The 14,225-nt window shown below is 55.5% G+C and overlaps 8 protein-coding genes across 8 annotated transcripts; 5 read left to right on the plus strand and 3 right to left on the minus strand.

Moving 5' to 3' along the window:
* Positions 1-25: 25 nt before the first annotated feature.
* HMPREF1541_01223 (dihydroneopterin aldolase) lies at positions 26-845 on the plus strand (the record flags this gene model as incomplete). The annotated part of the gene is made up of 2 exons (XM_008713523.1): positions 26-586; positions 639-845. The coding sequence occupies 2 exons, from the start codon at positions 26-28 to the stop codon at positions 843-845; spliced, it is 768 nt and encodes a 255-aa protein (XP_008711745.1).
* Positions 846-873: 28 nt separating this feature from the next.
* Positions 874-3,267, minus strand: HMPREF1541_01224 (uncharacterized protein; the record flags this gene model as incomplete). The annotated part of the gene is made up of 2 exons (XM_008713524.1): positions 874-3,208; positions 3,254-3,267. 2 exons carry the CDS (start codon positions 3,265-3,267, stop codon positions 874-876), a joined length of 2,349 nt encoding a protein of 782 aa, XP_008711746.1.
* A 278-nt stretch (positions 3,268-3,545) lies between these two features.
* On the plus strand, positions 3,546-5,141 carry HMPREF1541_01225 (uncharacterized protein; the record flags this gene model as incomplete). The annotated part of the gene is made up of 1 exon (XM_008713525.1): positions 3,546-5,141. The coding sequence occupies one exon, from the start codon at positions 3,546-3,548 to the stop codon at positions 5,139-5,141; it is 1,596 nt and encodes a 531-aa protein (XP_008711747.1).
* A 285-nt stretch (positions 5,142-5,426) lies between these two features.
* HMPREF1541_01226 (trimethyllysine dioxygenase) lies at positions 5,427-6,863 on the minus strand (the record flags this gene model as incomplete). Its single annotated transcript, XM_008713526.1, has 1 exon — positions 5,427-6,863. One exon carries the CDS (start codon positions 6,861-6,863, stop codon positions 5,427-5,429), a length of 1,437 nt encoding a protein of 478 aa, XP_008711748.1.
* A 992-nt stretch (positions 6,864-7,855) lies between these two features.
* HMPREF1541_01227 (uncharacterized protein) lies at positions 7,856-8,965 on the plus strand (the record flags this gene model as incomplete). The annotated part of the gene is made up of 1 exon (XM_008713527.1): positions 7,856-8,965. One exon carries the CDS (start codon positions 7,856-7,858, stop codon positions 8,963-8,965), a length of 1,110 nt encoding a protein of 369 aa, XP_008711749.1.
* Positions 8,966-9,704: 739 nt separating this feature from the next.
* HMPREF1541_01228 (uncharacterized protein) lies at positions 9,705-11,528 on the plus strand (the record flags this gene model as incomplete). The annotated part of the gene is made up of 1 exon (XM_008713528.1): positions 9,705-11,528. The coding sequence occupies one exon, from the start codon at positions 9,705-9,707 to the stop codon at positions 11,526-11,528; it is 1,824 nt and encodes a 607-aa protein (XP_008711750.1).
* A 541-nt stretch (positions 11,529-12,069) lies between these two features.
* On the minus strand, positions 12,070-12,978 carry HMPREF1541_01229 (40S ribosomal protein S0; the record flags this gene model as incomplete). The annotated part of the gene is made up of 2 exons (XM_008713529.1): positions 12,070-12,751; positions 12,806-12,978. 2 exons carry the CDS (start codon positions 12,976-12,978, stop codon positions 12,070-12,072), a joined length of 855 nt encoding a protein of 284 aa, XP_008711751.1.
* Positions 12,979-13,426: 448 nt separating this feature from the next.
* Positions 13,427-14,209, plus strand: HMPREF1541_01230 (ribosomal protein S15; the record flags this gene model as incomplete). Its single annotated transcript, XM_008713530.1, has 1 exon — positions 13,427-14,209. The coding sequence occupies one exon, from the start codon at positions 13,427-13,429 to the stop codon at positions 14,207-14,209; it is 783 nt and encodes a 260-aa protein (XP_008711752.1).
* Positions 14,210-14,225: the final 16 nt, after the last annotated feature.

Genomic DNA, 14,225 nt, shown 5'->3' on the forward strand with positions numbered 1-14,225 from the left:
GTGCATACCTCTAATTTGGTGAGCAATGGACACAATAATTCTCCGCGATCTGAAATTCGAACTCGCAGTCGGTCGAGATGCTTGGCGTCGGGCAGGCAAGCTGCAGCCCGTGTCCATCACCTTGAATCTCCAACCGACGTCGACATTTGAGGCCGCTGCTCTTCAGGACGACGTAAATTTGACGCTCGACTATGGCAAACTCTACAGGACGGTGTTTTCCAAAATCAGAGATCAAATTTACGGCAATGTCCAGGGTCTAATGCTGGACTTGGCGCGCTGTGTCGAAGAATACAAGCTGCTCGGCATCGACATAGTAATGCCCAAGGCAGTTCTGGAAGCGGAGAAGGGGCTTCATTATCATCTCCGAATCGACAAGTCTGACCCAGAAAAGGTTGATGCTTCATGGAGCATGGCCATCAAGGGTATCGGCGTTTCCTGCATCATTGGTGTGAACCCACACGAGCGTCAGTACAAACAGAAACTCTCTGTGGACCTAATCTTGGGAGGTCAGCCGCTCGAGGGGGGAGTGGATAGAAACGAGCTGGCCGATCCAGGTCTGCAAGAGATGTGTAAGAGTTTGGTTGAAGTAAGTTACCGATCCCATGTGCACCCGCCCTGTCTAACCCGGCAATCAACAGCGCGTCGAAGGTTCTTCATATCAGACAGTCGAAGCCCTGGGAACCGCAGTCGCCCAAGTCGTAACTATGGACCACAATCAGCCCATCGTCACCGTCCTGATCGAAAAGCCAAGCGCGATTGCCACCATTGAGACGGCCGCGATCCAGCTCACCCGGTCAAGAGCTTTCTTTGAGAACAAGGACTTCTGGAAGGTCAAACGGCCATAGCACACTCAGTTCGACACTGCAACGGGTTTCACGCGTCATCCAAGTTGACACAGCTGATACGACCTCCCCCTCTCGAAGTCGTAGACACAGCATCTTCCATATTCAACTCCTTCCAAGTCCCTTCCAGGCTCTCCCGCGGTATCGCAAACACCTTTTTCCGTCCAAATCCCACCTTCAGACCAGTGGTCAACTCGGCAGGCCCACCACTGGCTGCAGAGCCGTCAGGTAGATATGCAGCAGCGGCTACAGGTCTGGCAAGTCTGGCCTTACGCGGTGACAAGAACTTTTCCATCGGCCCAGGACTCTCAGATGCCGCGTCTCCCTCGGTCTTGGAGCGTGTGAGCTTCTTGCGAACATTCCGCCTTACTTTGCGTTGTGTCACCGAGTCTTCCAGTCCTCGGACCGGAGGCGACGTGCTCAATCCGGAATTGCCTGCCCTCCTTTTCTCTGGTGTTCGTGGAGGGCTGTAGTCCGAAGTTGCGTCGGAAGTTAGGACTACAGTTGGTGATGATGTGAGTGCAATCGGATTGTCAATCGAACCCGAAAACGACACAGAGGGTGTGGTAGGCAGGTCCAAATCGTCTTTTGATATCGAATTTGATGTCGACGGTCGCGAGTGCTTCAGGCTCTCCCGTGCATCCATGGAGCTCTTCATTACTCTTCGGTCGAGAATGGGCCGTGAGCCGGCCTTTGCAGGCTTGAAGTACTGTTTGAGATCGGGACTATTGTCGGGCACCGCCTCTGCTTCAGGCTTCCTTCTTTTAGTCGGAGTCGCAGGTGTGTCGGACGCTAGTGCGTTCTCGTAATGTTGGGTTGAATGTGAAATATGGTCACTCGTGGCAGTTTTCGATGGCTGAGGCCCAGCTGCGGTTCTCGTTAGGGCGAAGTACTGATCGATGCGATCAGTCTGCCGAACCTGCCCGGCCTTGACCTTGGCTCCTCGACCTTTCCGCGTGGCTTTTAAGCGGGCAGCCTCTACCTTTTCTCGCTGTATCTGATTCCATTCTTCGACAATGGCCGGAACCCCAAGCTCAACCTGTGTCTCTGCAATCCATATCTTTTCTGCCGTGTATGGATTCCAGCGAGGTTTCTTTGTCTTTGTCGGGCTTTGAGCCATGTATTCCAACGTAGCGTTGTCGGGCTCTAGCTCTTCCCCGTTGTCAATTTCTTGGTCCTCCTCGAGCGCCGCCAGATTCTCGGGGCTATCCTGTTCAGCCTCGAGATCAAGCCCAACAACGTCCACTGGTATCACTGATAATCTCAGTTCGGGAATGCCTCCTGTCGTATAATGCACGCGTCGTTCGTGGATGTGCTCGACGGAAGGGACAAGCGAACCCACGACTCCATTTTGCAGCCGATTGGCGAGCAGCGGGCGGGTCATTGTCCGAACGAGCTTCCACGCTCCTGGCTTGTACTGCCAGTCAAAGATCTGGCCCACGTATTCTCGTAAAGATGGGATATTGATGTTTGCTTCCCATTCCTCAACCCACTTCTGCTCTAACCTCGCAAGCGTCTCTCTGGTCGAAATAGCCGGGTTTAGGTAGCAGTCAAGGATCTTCCTGTCCGGAAAAGTCTCTGGTATTTTCAGAGTCTTGTGCCTTTTCTTGAAGTATCCACTTTCGTTCGTTTCGAGTTCGTACGTTAATCGCGCTCGCCAGTCTTCCAGTGCATTCTCATCGTCAGTTCTGATTGCTTCGAGTAAATCCGTACCAAATCCAGCCCGAGCAATATCGCAGGCCATATGAACACCGAAGCCTGGCAGACCCTGTTGATCGTAGTCACCACCGCTCAGCATTGCCACAAGGATCATTCCATCAGGGTCAAGTCCTGGGCCTTGCTTGATTTTCTTCAGGTTGAGCAGGTCAACATGAGTGGGTTCGTGGTTGCCACGTGCAGCCTCTTTTGACCAGTTCCGAAGTGTCACTCCCGAGCCGAACATAATGGCGTCGCCATCCTGACTCATTACCATGTCGACGATGCCATGTTTTTGGAGTTGAGCACACTCAGCCTCCGCCTCACCAGGAGCTGAGTGGCAGGGAAATCGAAACTGTTGAATCAGTCTCTTCGATGTCTCATTTGCGATGCATGAGCCGTATCTAGCAACCGTATGGCCTCGCTTGCTAAGTGGTTTATCCTTGCCATCGTAAACAAAGAGAGGATGGATGGGAAGTGCCAAGAGTCTGAGCAGTCTGTAGTATAGTGTCCGTAGTGCTGGGTTCTTTCCACCCTGTCCGGACTGTGTCTGGAAATTCCAGATGGCTGCATCGATCGCTATACGTAGTGGTCTTTGCGTATGCTCCAGATGCTCGATGGCTAGCTTGGCGAGAGCCACCCTGTCTCCCCTGCCCACCTCCTTCAACACCCTAGAATGTCAGCTTGCAAACTGAGCACGGAGAAGCACGACATACCCTGGAATACCCATTGGAGAGAGCCAGCAGTGCGAATGAACGAAAGATCTGCGAATCTGGAACCGTGATGTCGCCACTGAGAAGGCACGAGGCAGCTTAGCGTATGCGTATTGACGATTCTCCGGATCTGGTTAGCGCTCCGGGGGGTAAATTCACCACGGTCAACCTCCCGCAAGCGACCAGTACCAACGAAGATATGCCACACCGCGTGCCAACTCAGCTGAACGCGTAGAAATCGGCACAGCCGTGCTTGCCGTCCTTCGAGGGGCGAGCAATCCGAATTGGCGCAGATATGGCATCTACAACTGCATCTGCTATCCGTCCCAGTCTCCGTGACAACCGACAACCGTCCGGTTCACCTCATACTCCCACGTCGCGCTTTATATCTTCCACATACTCCTCACCTGGCTCAACGTTCCGTCAAGAAGAAGATGCTGTGATCATCGAACTAGATCCCCGCGGTCTGAGCGCTGGCTTCGAAGGTGAAAGCGGGCCTCAATGCTTCATACCTTTCTGCCCGGACGGCGCTCGAAGAGTAGGTGATTACAGACAATGGCTTCCCGGCTATAAATGCAGTAATGCTACGCTTGCGGAGACGGTAAGTGGCTACGAGTTGTGGCGGAATGACCTCGGTTTGGACGGCAATGCGCTCGACCTAGGGTTGCTCGAAGATCGACTGGAACGGGCAGTGCGAGAAGCGTACAATACGTATCTGTTGACCGATGTTGGCGTTGCGCGCCTGGTCCTTGTGCTACCGTCCCTTGTTCCCCATCCAGTCTTATCTACCATTATCACGCTGCTGTTCGAACGTTGGAAATATGCCTCCATCGCTCTGCTACCCAAGCCGACTATGTGCCTAGCCGCGGCCGGAATACGATCCGGCATTGTGATTGACTTTGGCTGGGAAGAGACAAGCGTCACTCCGATCTACGAATATCGGGAGCTGCAGTCAATGCGAAGCACACGCAGCATGAAGCACCTGACACTGCGAGTAGGCGAGTGGTTACGTGCCATCGCAGAACAGCAGACGGTAGCAGGAGGGCAGACCCTAACTTGTGACTTCGACTTTGTTGAGGATACCATATCGCGGATAGCAACGTGCGCCACATCGAATCGTGACGACCAAACACCATCAGAGGAAATGCAACAATTGTCATTGGCGGAGTCGGAGGTACAGGATGCGATCAACCTGGACTGGCCCACCACAACATCCACACAGAGCGTCCCTGTACCACGGTCAGAGCTATCCCGACTTGTAAATGAATGCTTCTTCGGGCTCCCCAACCAGGACAGCCCGGATGACGAAGAGCTGCCTCTCGGACGCCTCCTCTACCACAAGCTCCTACAACTGCCCGCGGACGTGCGAGGCCTTTGCATCTCCCGCCTCATGTTCGTTGGGCAAGGTGCACCCATTCCCGGCTTGAAGCAGGAGACCATCGCTCAACTCAAAGCACACATCAAAGCGCATGGCTGGACGCCCGTTCGCGGCACACACGTCCAGAAGCAACGCAAAGGCCTTGTCGAGATGGCGCAGGCCCGAACAACACCCGTCGACGTACGCTTCGACACGGTACCGCCCGCCGGCAAAGATTACGTGGAAGAAAAGCTGCAGAAGCAGAAGGCCAAGGAAGCCCAGCAGCAGGATGTCCAGGGCCATGTCCGCGTCATCGACAGTCTCGGGGCGTGGGCGGGCGCAAGTCTGCTCGCCAGCTTGAAAGTCAAGGGCGTGGTGGAAATCGAGCGAAATAAGTTCTTGGACCATGGACTGGCGGGCGCCAGTCGAGAGGTGGATGTCAGTGTTGTGCCTCAGCAGCGAATGTCGACCTTGGGAATCGGTGCAGCCAAGGGTAGTGACCGCACCAGCTGGACTTTGGGCAGTTGGGGATGATTTCCCTGTCGCCTAGACTCGGTCGAGAATCGTGTTCATCTTCACTGGCTTAGCTGTTTGTTTACGGAATCGTAGGCCTCTGTTTTCTAAACTTTCGAGCGACATATACGGTATCACAACAGACCGTCGTTGACTTTTGACCTATGTACACACCTCTTCACGACTTCAAGACCGCGATATGTACAGCGAGCTGGTCCTGAATGTTCATGCCAATATAAAATGTTTCCGCGACCCGGCGGATCGCAAGCCGAAGCGTCAAGTCTTACAATCCCACCTCCGCGCCCCTCAGACAACACCCAAAGCCTGCGCTCCAGCCCTGAAGTCATCCATCGCAGTGTACGCGCCACACATGCGCCTCTTCCCCTCAAACGCCTTCCGACCATGCAGCACTCTCCAGTTATCAAACACCACCGGCTCGCCCGGCCTGAGCTTGACCTGCACCTCAAACTCGCCGCTCTCCAAGATCTCCTTCCACAGCTTGGCGGCGCGGTACCAGCCCAGCATGACCGAGTGGCTGGGGAAGACCGTCAGGGGAGAGCGATCGCAATTGTTCCAGCGCACCTGCGTGAGGGTCGACGGCGACAAGGCGTTTGGGCGCATTGACGGGTCCGCATGGTTCAGCACGGGCCCGCCTTGGATGTGCAGCGCGTTGTTGCGGAAGGGCCCAGCGGGAGAGCCTTCGGCGGCGAAGACGATGGGGATGGTGGAGAGGAGTTCGTAGGCGGCTTTGTCGGTGCGGTAGAGGGCGTCGGCGGCGGCGAAGCCGTCGGAGAAGGTGGATTCGCCGCCGAGGGTGGCGTCGAAGTCGGCGGGTTGAGGGGTGGTGCTGGAGGGGCCGTGGGAGAGGAGGTGGAAGAGCTGGAGGCCGCAGGGGTCGTTGAAGTAGGTGGTGTCGGTATGCAGGGGGAGGGACAGGTTGGTGTACGCGGTGTCAATGGGGTTGGCTACCGAGGTGAAGTCCCAGAAGCCGCCGTAGTGGGTGTGGCGGATGGGGCCGAGGGCGTTGAGTAGCTCGATGGTTGCTTCGGGGGAGGGAGGTGTGTTGGAGATGAAAGCGAGACCGTGCGTTTGAATCTGGGAGAAGAGGGAGGCACGGCCGGATTGAGAGGTCAGGGTCTCGAAGGAGGTTTGTGGTCGTGGACTGCTGGGTAGAAAGGGAGTCCAGTGCCGTGTCGCCTGGTGACGCTGAGTGGCATTGAGCTTGGAGCTGGGGAAGGGCGAGTGCTCCCTCAGCCACGACCAGGGGAATAGAGAGCGGTGAGCGTCGCCATCGGCCCAGATGATCTCAAGCCCGTCCGAAGTTGGTGCGATGGAGGCAGCTTTGGTAGACGGATCAAGTGCGAAGGTATCTAACTGGCGCTGATGCGTGTGTGGATGGGAGCATGTTTCGCAGAGGCAGTGGTCCCTGAGCCAAAATGAGGGATATCTCGCAGCCTCGCCTGAATCGAGCTCAACCAGGACCTCCTGGCTTGCAATGTCATTGATCAGGACTTTGGGGGTTGCCGGCCTGGCTGACGACGATATGAGGCGCCGATAAGCCGAGAATAGGCAGCTGCCGGTTGGTGCTCTGGGGGCCGACCTGCTACAACGTATAGGCAGTGGGGCGGTCCCTTGTTGCACGTGTCGAGCAGTGAGCAGGGTGCGTCTAGAGCTAGCTTGCCACCGGAGCGTCAATCTGGAGGGGCCGCAGCAGGATCGCCGCAAAGGACTCAAACCGCTCATGCTGTCAGATTCGCCTGGGTCACGGCACGGGTGTGTATCTGAGCACCTCAGCGATGAGTAAGGCAGGCCGGCACAGTTAAGAAGCCGTTGCTTAAGGCGTCTCCGGCTTAGCGGGCGCCCTACAGCATGCCTAGGTAACCAGTGTTTAGCCCCCACAGTGCGGCCCCGAAGCCGACGGGAATGGAGTCCTCCGTACTGTGACCTGCATTGACTTGTACCGCAAATATCTCCTTGGCATCTGCATCAGCACCAAGCTCAGCACAGTCGATCAGACCTTGACGATTCGACCGCCTCTGGACAGAATCGCATTGTTGTTGCATTTGCGCCATTATCAACATTCATATCTGCCTGTTCTGCAAGGTCCATCTGAGTCACCCTTCACGCCTGCATCGCGTAGTGCCAAAGCACATTTATACCTACAGCAGCCCTAGCTGTTGTTCGCTGGTAGGGCTGAAAACGTGTTTGTGTCAGCGACGTAATCCAAAACTCGGCGATCGGCGACGTTGTGCGCTTGCAGCGGCGCATCATGGTCCGAAGTTGATTAATTACGCTTCTACTCTGGATGTCTGAAGGCCCAGCAAAGAAACCTCCCCGGTTCGGCGGACCTCGTATCAGATCTTGGGGCCCCAAGAGCCGTACCGGCTGCTTAACATGCAAAAAGCGTCGCGTCGTGCGTCTTCTCCTCCAGCGTGCTCGAGAAAATCGTTAACCATGGGCAGAAATGCGATGAGGCTCGTCCAGCTTGCAGGCGCTGCGTCCAGGGCAACCGTAGGTGTGAGGGCTACGAGGAAACCACCAAACCATGGGTGTTCGAGACCGCAACTCGCGCCGACTCCCCACTTCCACCTACACCAGAAAGCAGTACCGCCATTCCCAGCTGGGAAGCATCCCACGGACTTTGCGATGATTCTTTGTCCCCGGACTCAGACGACATCCTCGAAGTCGTCCGCGGTGAGCACTTATGTGCGCGCTGTGGATTGCCCCACATTGAGATGGCCTGTCCTTCCAGCCTTTTGAGTAGCTTCTTTCGACCATCCGACAGTCCCTACCGACGGCAGAATGAGCAATACTTGTTCAAATTTTTCGTGGAGGTCGCGGGAGCTTCAGTCGCGAGAAGCAACATCAGCGCCTACTATTGGCTTGGGGCCTTCCCTCAAATCGCCTACGAAACCCAGTCCGTAAGAGATTGCCTTCTTGCGGTGGCTGCCGCCTTCCACCAAGCCTCTGGTAGCATATTCGTTGACCATGCCCAACCGGGTGTCTCGACCCTTGTATACGAGGGGCGTGCTATGAGATCTCTCAGCCGGGGAAGCCCCTCCACCTACGAAGTCCTGAACACTTCGATGGCATTCTGGGTAACATCAATGGTTATTGGCAACTGGGGTGCCAGCTTGCAGCACCTCTACTACTGTCTCAAGATCATCAGCGGCTTGAAAGATCCGTCCGGCTACGATAAGATGCAGTTGCAATATCAGGGGGCTCTCGCGAAGATTGGTCTCGCATATTTTCGCATCACCCGTGGGCCGTGCCAGAAGCATGGCCCGGGTGACTTTCTCGCATGCGACGCTGAATGCTTCGAACCGGAGGAAAAGCCTTTCGAGCACCGTGTGGCGGATGCTCTCCATCACATGAAGGCCGCCTTCCCATCCTTTGAGCTCTGCCTGGACTTGCTTCGCAATCGAATGGAGCCACACACTTACCAAGCAGAGCTGGAAGCAATGCTTGAAAAAGAAATTCGTGAGCTGAAGTTTCTAATTGCAGCTTGGTCCGACACGGTGCGCGTTCATGTACTCCAACATGTCTGGGAAGAAGCTCTGTTGCAAACACCATACACGGCTTCCCCATTCGAGTCTGTTCTCGCAGACCTTATTCGTTTCATTGTCAATGACCAGTACAGCACGGGCTTAGTCTTCCAGGAGTTGGAGCTGCGGACTCGTGTGACGATCCCCCATATCGTGGCATCCACAGCTCGCGGTAACGGCCTGATCGTGAAGGACAGTCTCGTTCTGATGCTGTACGGTGGCTATTCCGAAGGCCTCCTCAAAGTCAGAGGTAAATTCGAGGGCGAGCACATCAAGCGATTGATGGAGCACATGAAATGAGAGCCGCCAGGATGAATCTGTACCAGCACCCAGCTGGTACCTTTCCATGACCATACCATTGCTGTTGTTTCAACGGACAAGGTACATGCGTGATCCACTACCGAGCGTGTACACGCCAATGCTGGTTCGATGTCCGCATCACGTTGTGTTTGACGAAGCGCATCTGCATCCTCTACTGCCAACACGAGTCTGACGGAGGATCAGTTTCGATGCATCGTCCCAGTATCCCCACCAGAACCATTAATGTGTACCAAATGTTACGCGACGAGCGTGGGGGCCATGCCAAGATGAGGCATACCGCGCAGTGACTAATCACCAACGCGGACTAGCGACTTGCGTCTCGACGCCAGCTTGTCACAGCGTAGAAATCTGCCAGCTTCACTCCTCTCCTAGCGGATGCTTAGATAACGACACCATTCACACGATAGGAAGGCATACAATGTTGCCATAGGTCGAAGCTGGAGCCAGCCACTCCAGTGTTCGTACGACCCTATACTGGAATACCCGCCGATCAGGCTGGGAAATGGTCAGGAGAGGCCAGCTCACGACTACCTTGTCATCAAAGGAATTTGCTTAAGGTCTTGCCTATCAACGTCATACACCAACCACAGCAGTCATATGTAGTCCACCACGCCATTTCTTTGTCAAGCATTACCGCCAGCCACACCGCTATCTGTAACAAGCTCTATGGCTTCCTTGGATTCAGACTTATAAAGCAATCTTCTGTAAGGGAGCCATCATGAGCGAGACGGCAACCGCAAACCCCCCGCCGGGATTTCCCTGGACCGGTCTGCTACAATGGCAACCATTCCAGATCGACGCCCTCGGTCTGATTACATTGCTGGGAGCTGAAGAAGTGAATGCTTCTGTTGGCAGGCTCGTACGCAGCACATGGCTGGAATACTTGCCCCTCCTGGGCGCGTACGTCATCGCCAACGAGCGTTTCCGCGAAAAGGAAGCTGGCTTTCACCTCTACAACATCTCCAAAGGCATTGCGACAACAGATCTCGCTCCTTGGTTCTCCCGCTGGATCAAGGCCCAAGACTTCGAGCAGACCCGGAGCTTCGTAAGGTGGACCGTCGAGAAGCGACCAAATCTGCGATATCAGCATATCCTTGGCTTTGGGCTCAGCTTCAGCGCTATAGGGTTCTTGCTCGCAATGACTGTGCTATCCTACGACTGGTATGGTTTCGCTAATGCCCTGTCGATGGCAAGCTCGGTCATGGTGCGGCACTATATGATTGAGTCTATGCGTGATGCAATTGACGAGCAAGTTCTGGGGTCACGAAACGAAGACAAGCGGCCGCTTGATGAAAAGAAAGAGAAACTTGTCGGGTCCCATCCACTCGATCGAGGCTGGCTTGGCAAAAATCCTTCAAAGCTTCTCATCATCACTTCTGACGCGAAGGCCGTTACGATGTTGATACCAGAAGAGCTTATGAAACCACCCTCACCGTTCATCGCTCGATTGCAGCCGCACCATCGCTTCTGGTATGGTGTCATGAGGTGGGCAGGTTGGATCGCATTTGCGGTGCAGGTCATCTCGATCGGTATGGCCGATCTCGCCACACAGTTGGTTACTGTATTCCTGTTGGTAGTCCCAACAGTTCTCCATGTTAGCAAGCTGGGATGTGATGACTCGAAATGGAAGCAAAACATAGCTCGCGGCTGGGAGAAATTTAGGGGCATGTTGGGGAAAGAACCGCCACGGCCCAAGCCTGACGAGGAAAAGATCGGAACCGAAGTCTACATCAGCCAACCCAACGAGCCAAAAGCCAGAGAATTCAGCTTCAAATACGCGTGCTGGATAGGCAATCTCCTAAAAGCCGAGGTCTACGAATGGCCAATGGATCACCACTATACCTTCACCGGTAAGGACGAGCGCGGCCCGCGACGTGTAAAGCCATATGTGCACACCAACAAACCCTTCGACAAGCGACAGTATCTCTATGCCTGGCTGCAACTGACCAAGCAGGAGACTGACAGCATGGACAAGTGGGATCTCCTCCCGCACGACCGCCCTGGCCACAATGATGGCTGGCTCAAGGACTATCAGATGGGCAGGGACCACGTCACCGAGCTCAACAGGCAGGGTCAGGGGATCATGAAGATCATTGCGAGAGCTCCTGGGGCGCAAGCTCAAGACCATGCGGACACGAGAGCCGCTGACGCCGAGACCACCAGGAGCAGCGCCGATGGCATACATTCCCGAGACTTCCAGCTCGCTCACACCACCGATCCCAACATCGGAGGCGGACTTGGAGGTCGAGGGAGCGTCGGTGCCGCCAACGACAGCCAGCACGATCCGCTCCCCTCGCCGAGAACAGCCAGAGACCGCGCTCCTGCGGCTATTGCAGACCCCATCGCCCACGAGGTGGTGGACACCGAGGAGCTCTGGCAACCCCTGCCACCGAGACGGCGAGACACGGGCATGACGGTGGATTCGGCCAACTATGTCAGCCACGAGGTGGCCAAGGAGCGCAGGCTGAGTCTCGCGAGCTTGCCGCCGGTGTCGAGAGGGAAGGCGGGTCCTCTGCCGCCGGCGTCACCTGTCGAGCGGTAGAATTTTTTGGGGCATGTTTGAATGAAAGTCACATGGCGGGAAACGGAGGGAGGGAGGGAGGAGTCAGTAGGCGGCAAGTTGGTAGAGTGGCCAGTACTACTTAGCGATCATGTAGCGTTAGAAAACTCGATAGCGGCACTTGTAGCAATTGGAGAAAGAAGGGCCTTTTTTTGTAATGTGGCATACGATTTTCTATGCATCTAGACAATAAAAGGCTGGGACTACAAGCTGAGCAAATAGATCCCTTCGCGAGCCAGGCACAGGGCTTTCCCTCCGGTTTTTCAGCGGCAGAGTTTGGAGAATATGCTCGACACCGCGGATAGTTAGTGGAGTATCTTTCCCTCATCAGTGCCCGGCTTGCTTTTGGCCCCGATGCATTTCTTTGATTTTCTTATTTTCTTGGGTGATTTTGCTCTCGATTTGCGAAAGGGTGGCTACTTCGGTGATCTTGGCGGTCCATCTTCACTAGGTGAATCGGGTCTTGTTCGGCAGGTTCGTGGACGCATGCAGGATGGCGAGGCGCACACTAGGAAGAGCATGCTTACCAGCCGGAAGTGGGCTGGGCGCTGCCCTCGGCCCAGTCACCGCCGCCAGTGCCGGGATCGTTCCAGTTGGCGTCCGGCGCAGGCGCACCCTCGATGCCGGGGGCGGCGCCGCTCTCAGCGGTCCAGTCGGCCTGGCCGGTGAAGCCACGGTCGACGGCAGCAGGACCGGCCTCGTCAGCGCCAGGCTTCTGCTCCTCCTCCTTCTGCTCCTCAGCCTCAGGATCGCGGTAGAAGTACAGATCAACGACGACGTCCCAGTCAACCTCGCGGTTGGCTAGGGTGCCGCGCAGGCGCAGGACCTCGCGGGCCAGCATCCACCAGACGAGGCCGATGGCGTGGCGACCCTTGTTGTTGGTGGGGATGGCGACGTCGACGAACTCGGTGGGCGAGTCGGTGTCGCAGAGGGCGATGACGGGGATGTTGACGTAGGACGCCTCCTTGATGGCCTGCGCGTCGGTGCGGGGGTCGGTCACGATGATCAGGCGGGGCTCCTTGAACGAGCGGGTGATGTAGTTGGTGAAGTTACCGGGGGTGAAGCGGCCGGCGATGGCGACGGCGCCGGTGTGTGCGGCGAACTTGAGGACAGCACGCTGGCCGTAGGGGCGGGCAGAAATGACACAGATGTCGGCGGGGTTGTCGATGGCGGCGATGATGCGCGCGGCGAAGACAATCTTCTCCCTGGTGGTCTGTTAGCGTCACATGTCTCTTGTAGGCCTGTGAGATTGCTCGTACCAGGTCTTGGAGAGGTTGATGACATTGATACCGTCAGGGCGAGTCTTCCAGAGGTATGGCTCCATGTGCACCTGCAGGTTCTTGCTGCCGAGATGGGACTGGGCAGCCAGGAGCATCTCAATGTCCTGAGAGGTAGGGTTGAAAATGGGGGGAAGGTTCGAAGGAGCAGCCATGTTTGCGGTATTGAGAGCGACCTGGGCTTGGTTGTTGAAGGAGCGTCGAGAGGTGTAGAGGTCGTCGATACAAAGATGCTTTGAGGTCTGCGAATTATTCCGTGTGCGCGCGCATGAGCCAAGATTTGCAGGCCGCTAGTGCCAGAAAGGGCAAGAGATGGTCATATCCGGAGAAACTTTATTGCGGCTGAGCCGCGCGCCTTGAATTTCTGGCAACAGGAGACCGAGCTTCAGGTATCAAGCACGTAGCCAGTGCAGCAATGCCTCCGCGGTTGGTAGTCGCTTCTGCGAGTGGTCTTTTCAACTGTATGATCCCCGTCGAAGGTTTCAATGGAAAAGCTAACCGCTAGCAGTCACAAGTCTCTTACAAGCTGTCCCGGCTCCGGTCCGATCAGAGTCATTGATCAAGTGCTCATCATGCCTCTTCTCAACAACAGCGTCACAGCAAATGAAGAAGAAGCGAAAAGTCAGGAAGCATGTTGATCCTTACCGAGCGGCGCAGGCGAAGCAACGAAGAGCTGCAAACGTGGCGCGCCAGGAGCTATTACGCAAAGAGCGAGACGCTGGTATTGGTGACCCCGTTCAATCCCGCTCAACGCCTTTCATCGAGTCGCTCAAACCAAACGCTCCGATCGAAACGCTGAAACAATCATACATGAACTATTTTGTCAAGCCCAATGAGATGGCACAGTCCATCGAACGTTCAAAATGGCTGTCCGAACCCTTGCAAACTGTGAAGGATGAATTTCGGTACGCAGCGGACAAGGAGAAGCATGAACGGGACCATGAAAACGCCGTGAAGGCGATGCAGTCGATAGCCAGCCTTGAGAACGCCAGCAGCAAGGACAGGACCAGAATCAACATAAATCGATGCATCGAGGAATTTGGCCGACATAAGACCGATGAAACCCTTCCTCCCAAGCCTGAGAGCTCCCAGCAACCCAATCTTGCCGACATCGAAGGCTTTGCCGCGGTTCCCAAACGCAGTGGCCCTGATACGGGATCTCCAGAAGTTCAAGTCGCCATCCTCACAGCCAAGATCAACGTCCTTGCCGAAAACCTGTACAAGAAGGACAAGAACAACAAGCGGAACCTGCGATTACTGGTTCACCGGAGACAGAAGCATCTCGCATATCTAAGGAGACAAGATCGTGGAGGGCCGCGATGGCAAAATCTTGTCGAAAAATTAGGCATCAACGATGCCATGTGGAAAGGCGAGATCAGCTTGTAACATACAATGTATAAAT

This window comes from Cyphellophora europaea, assembly GCF_000365145.1.
Source record: "Cyphellophora europaea CBS 101466 unplaced genomic scaffold supercont1.1, whole genome shotgun sequence".
In the NCBI taxonomy this organism is placed as follows: Eukaryota; Fungi; Ascomycota; class Eurotiomycetes; order Chaetothyriales; family Cyphellophoraceae; genus Cyphellophora; species Cyphellophora europaea.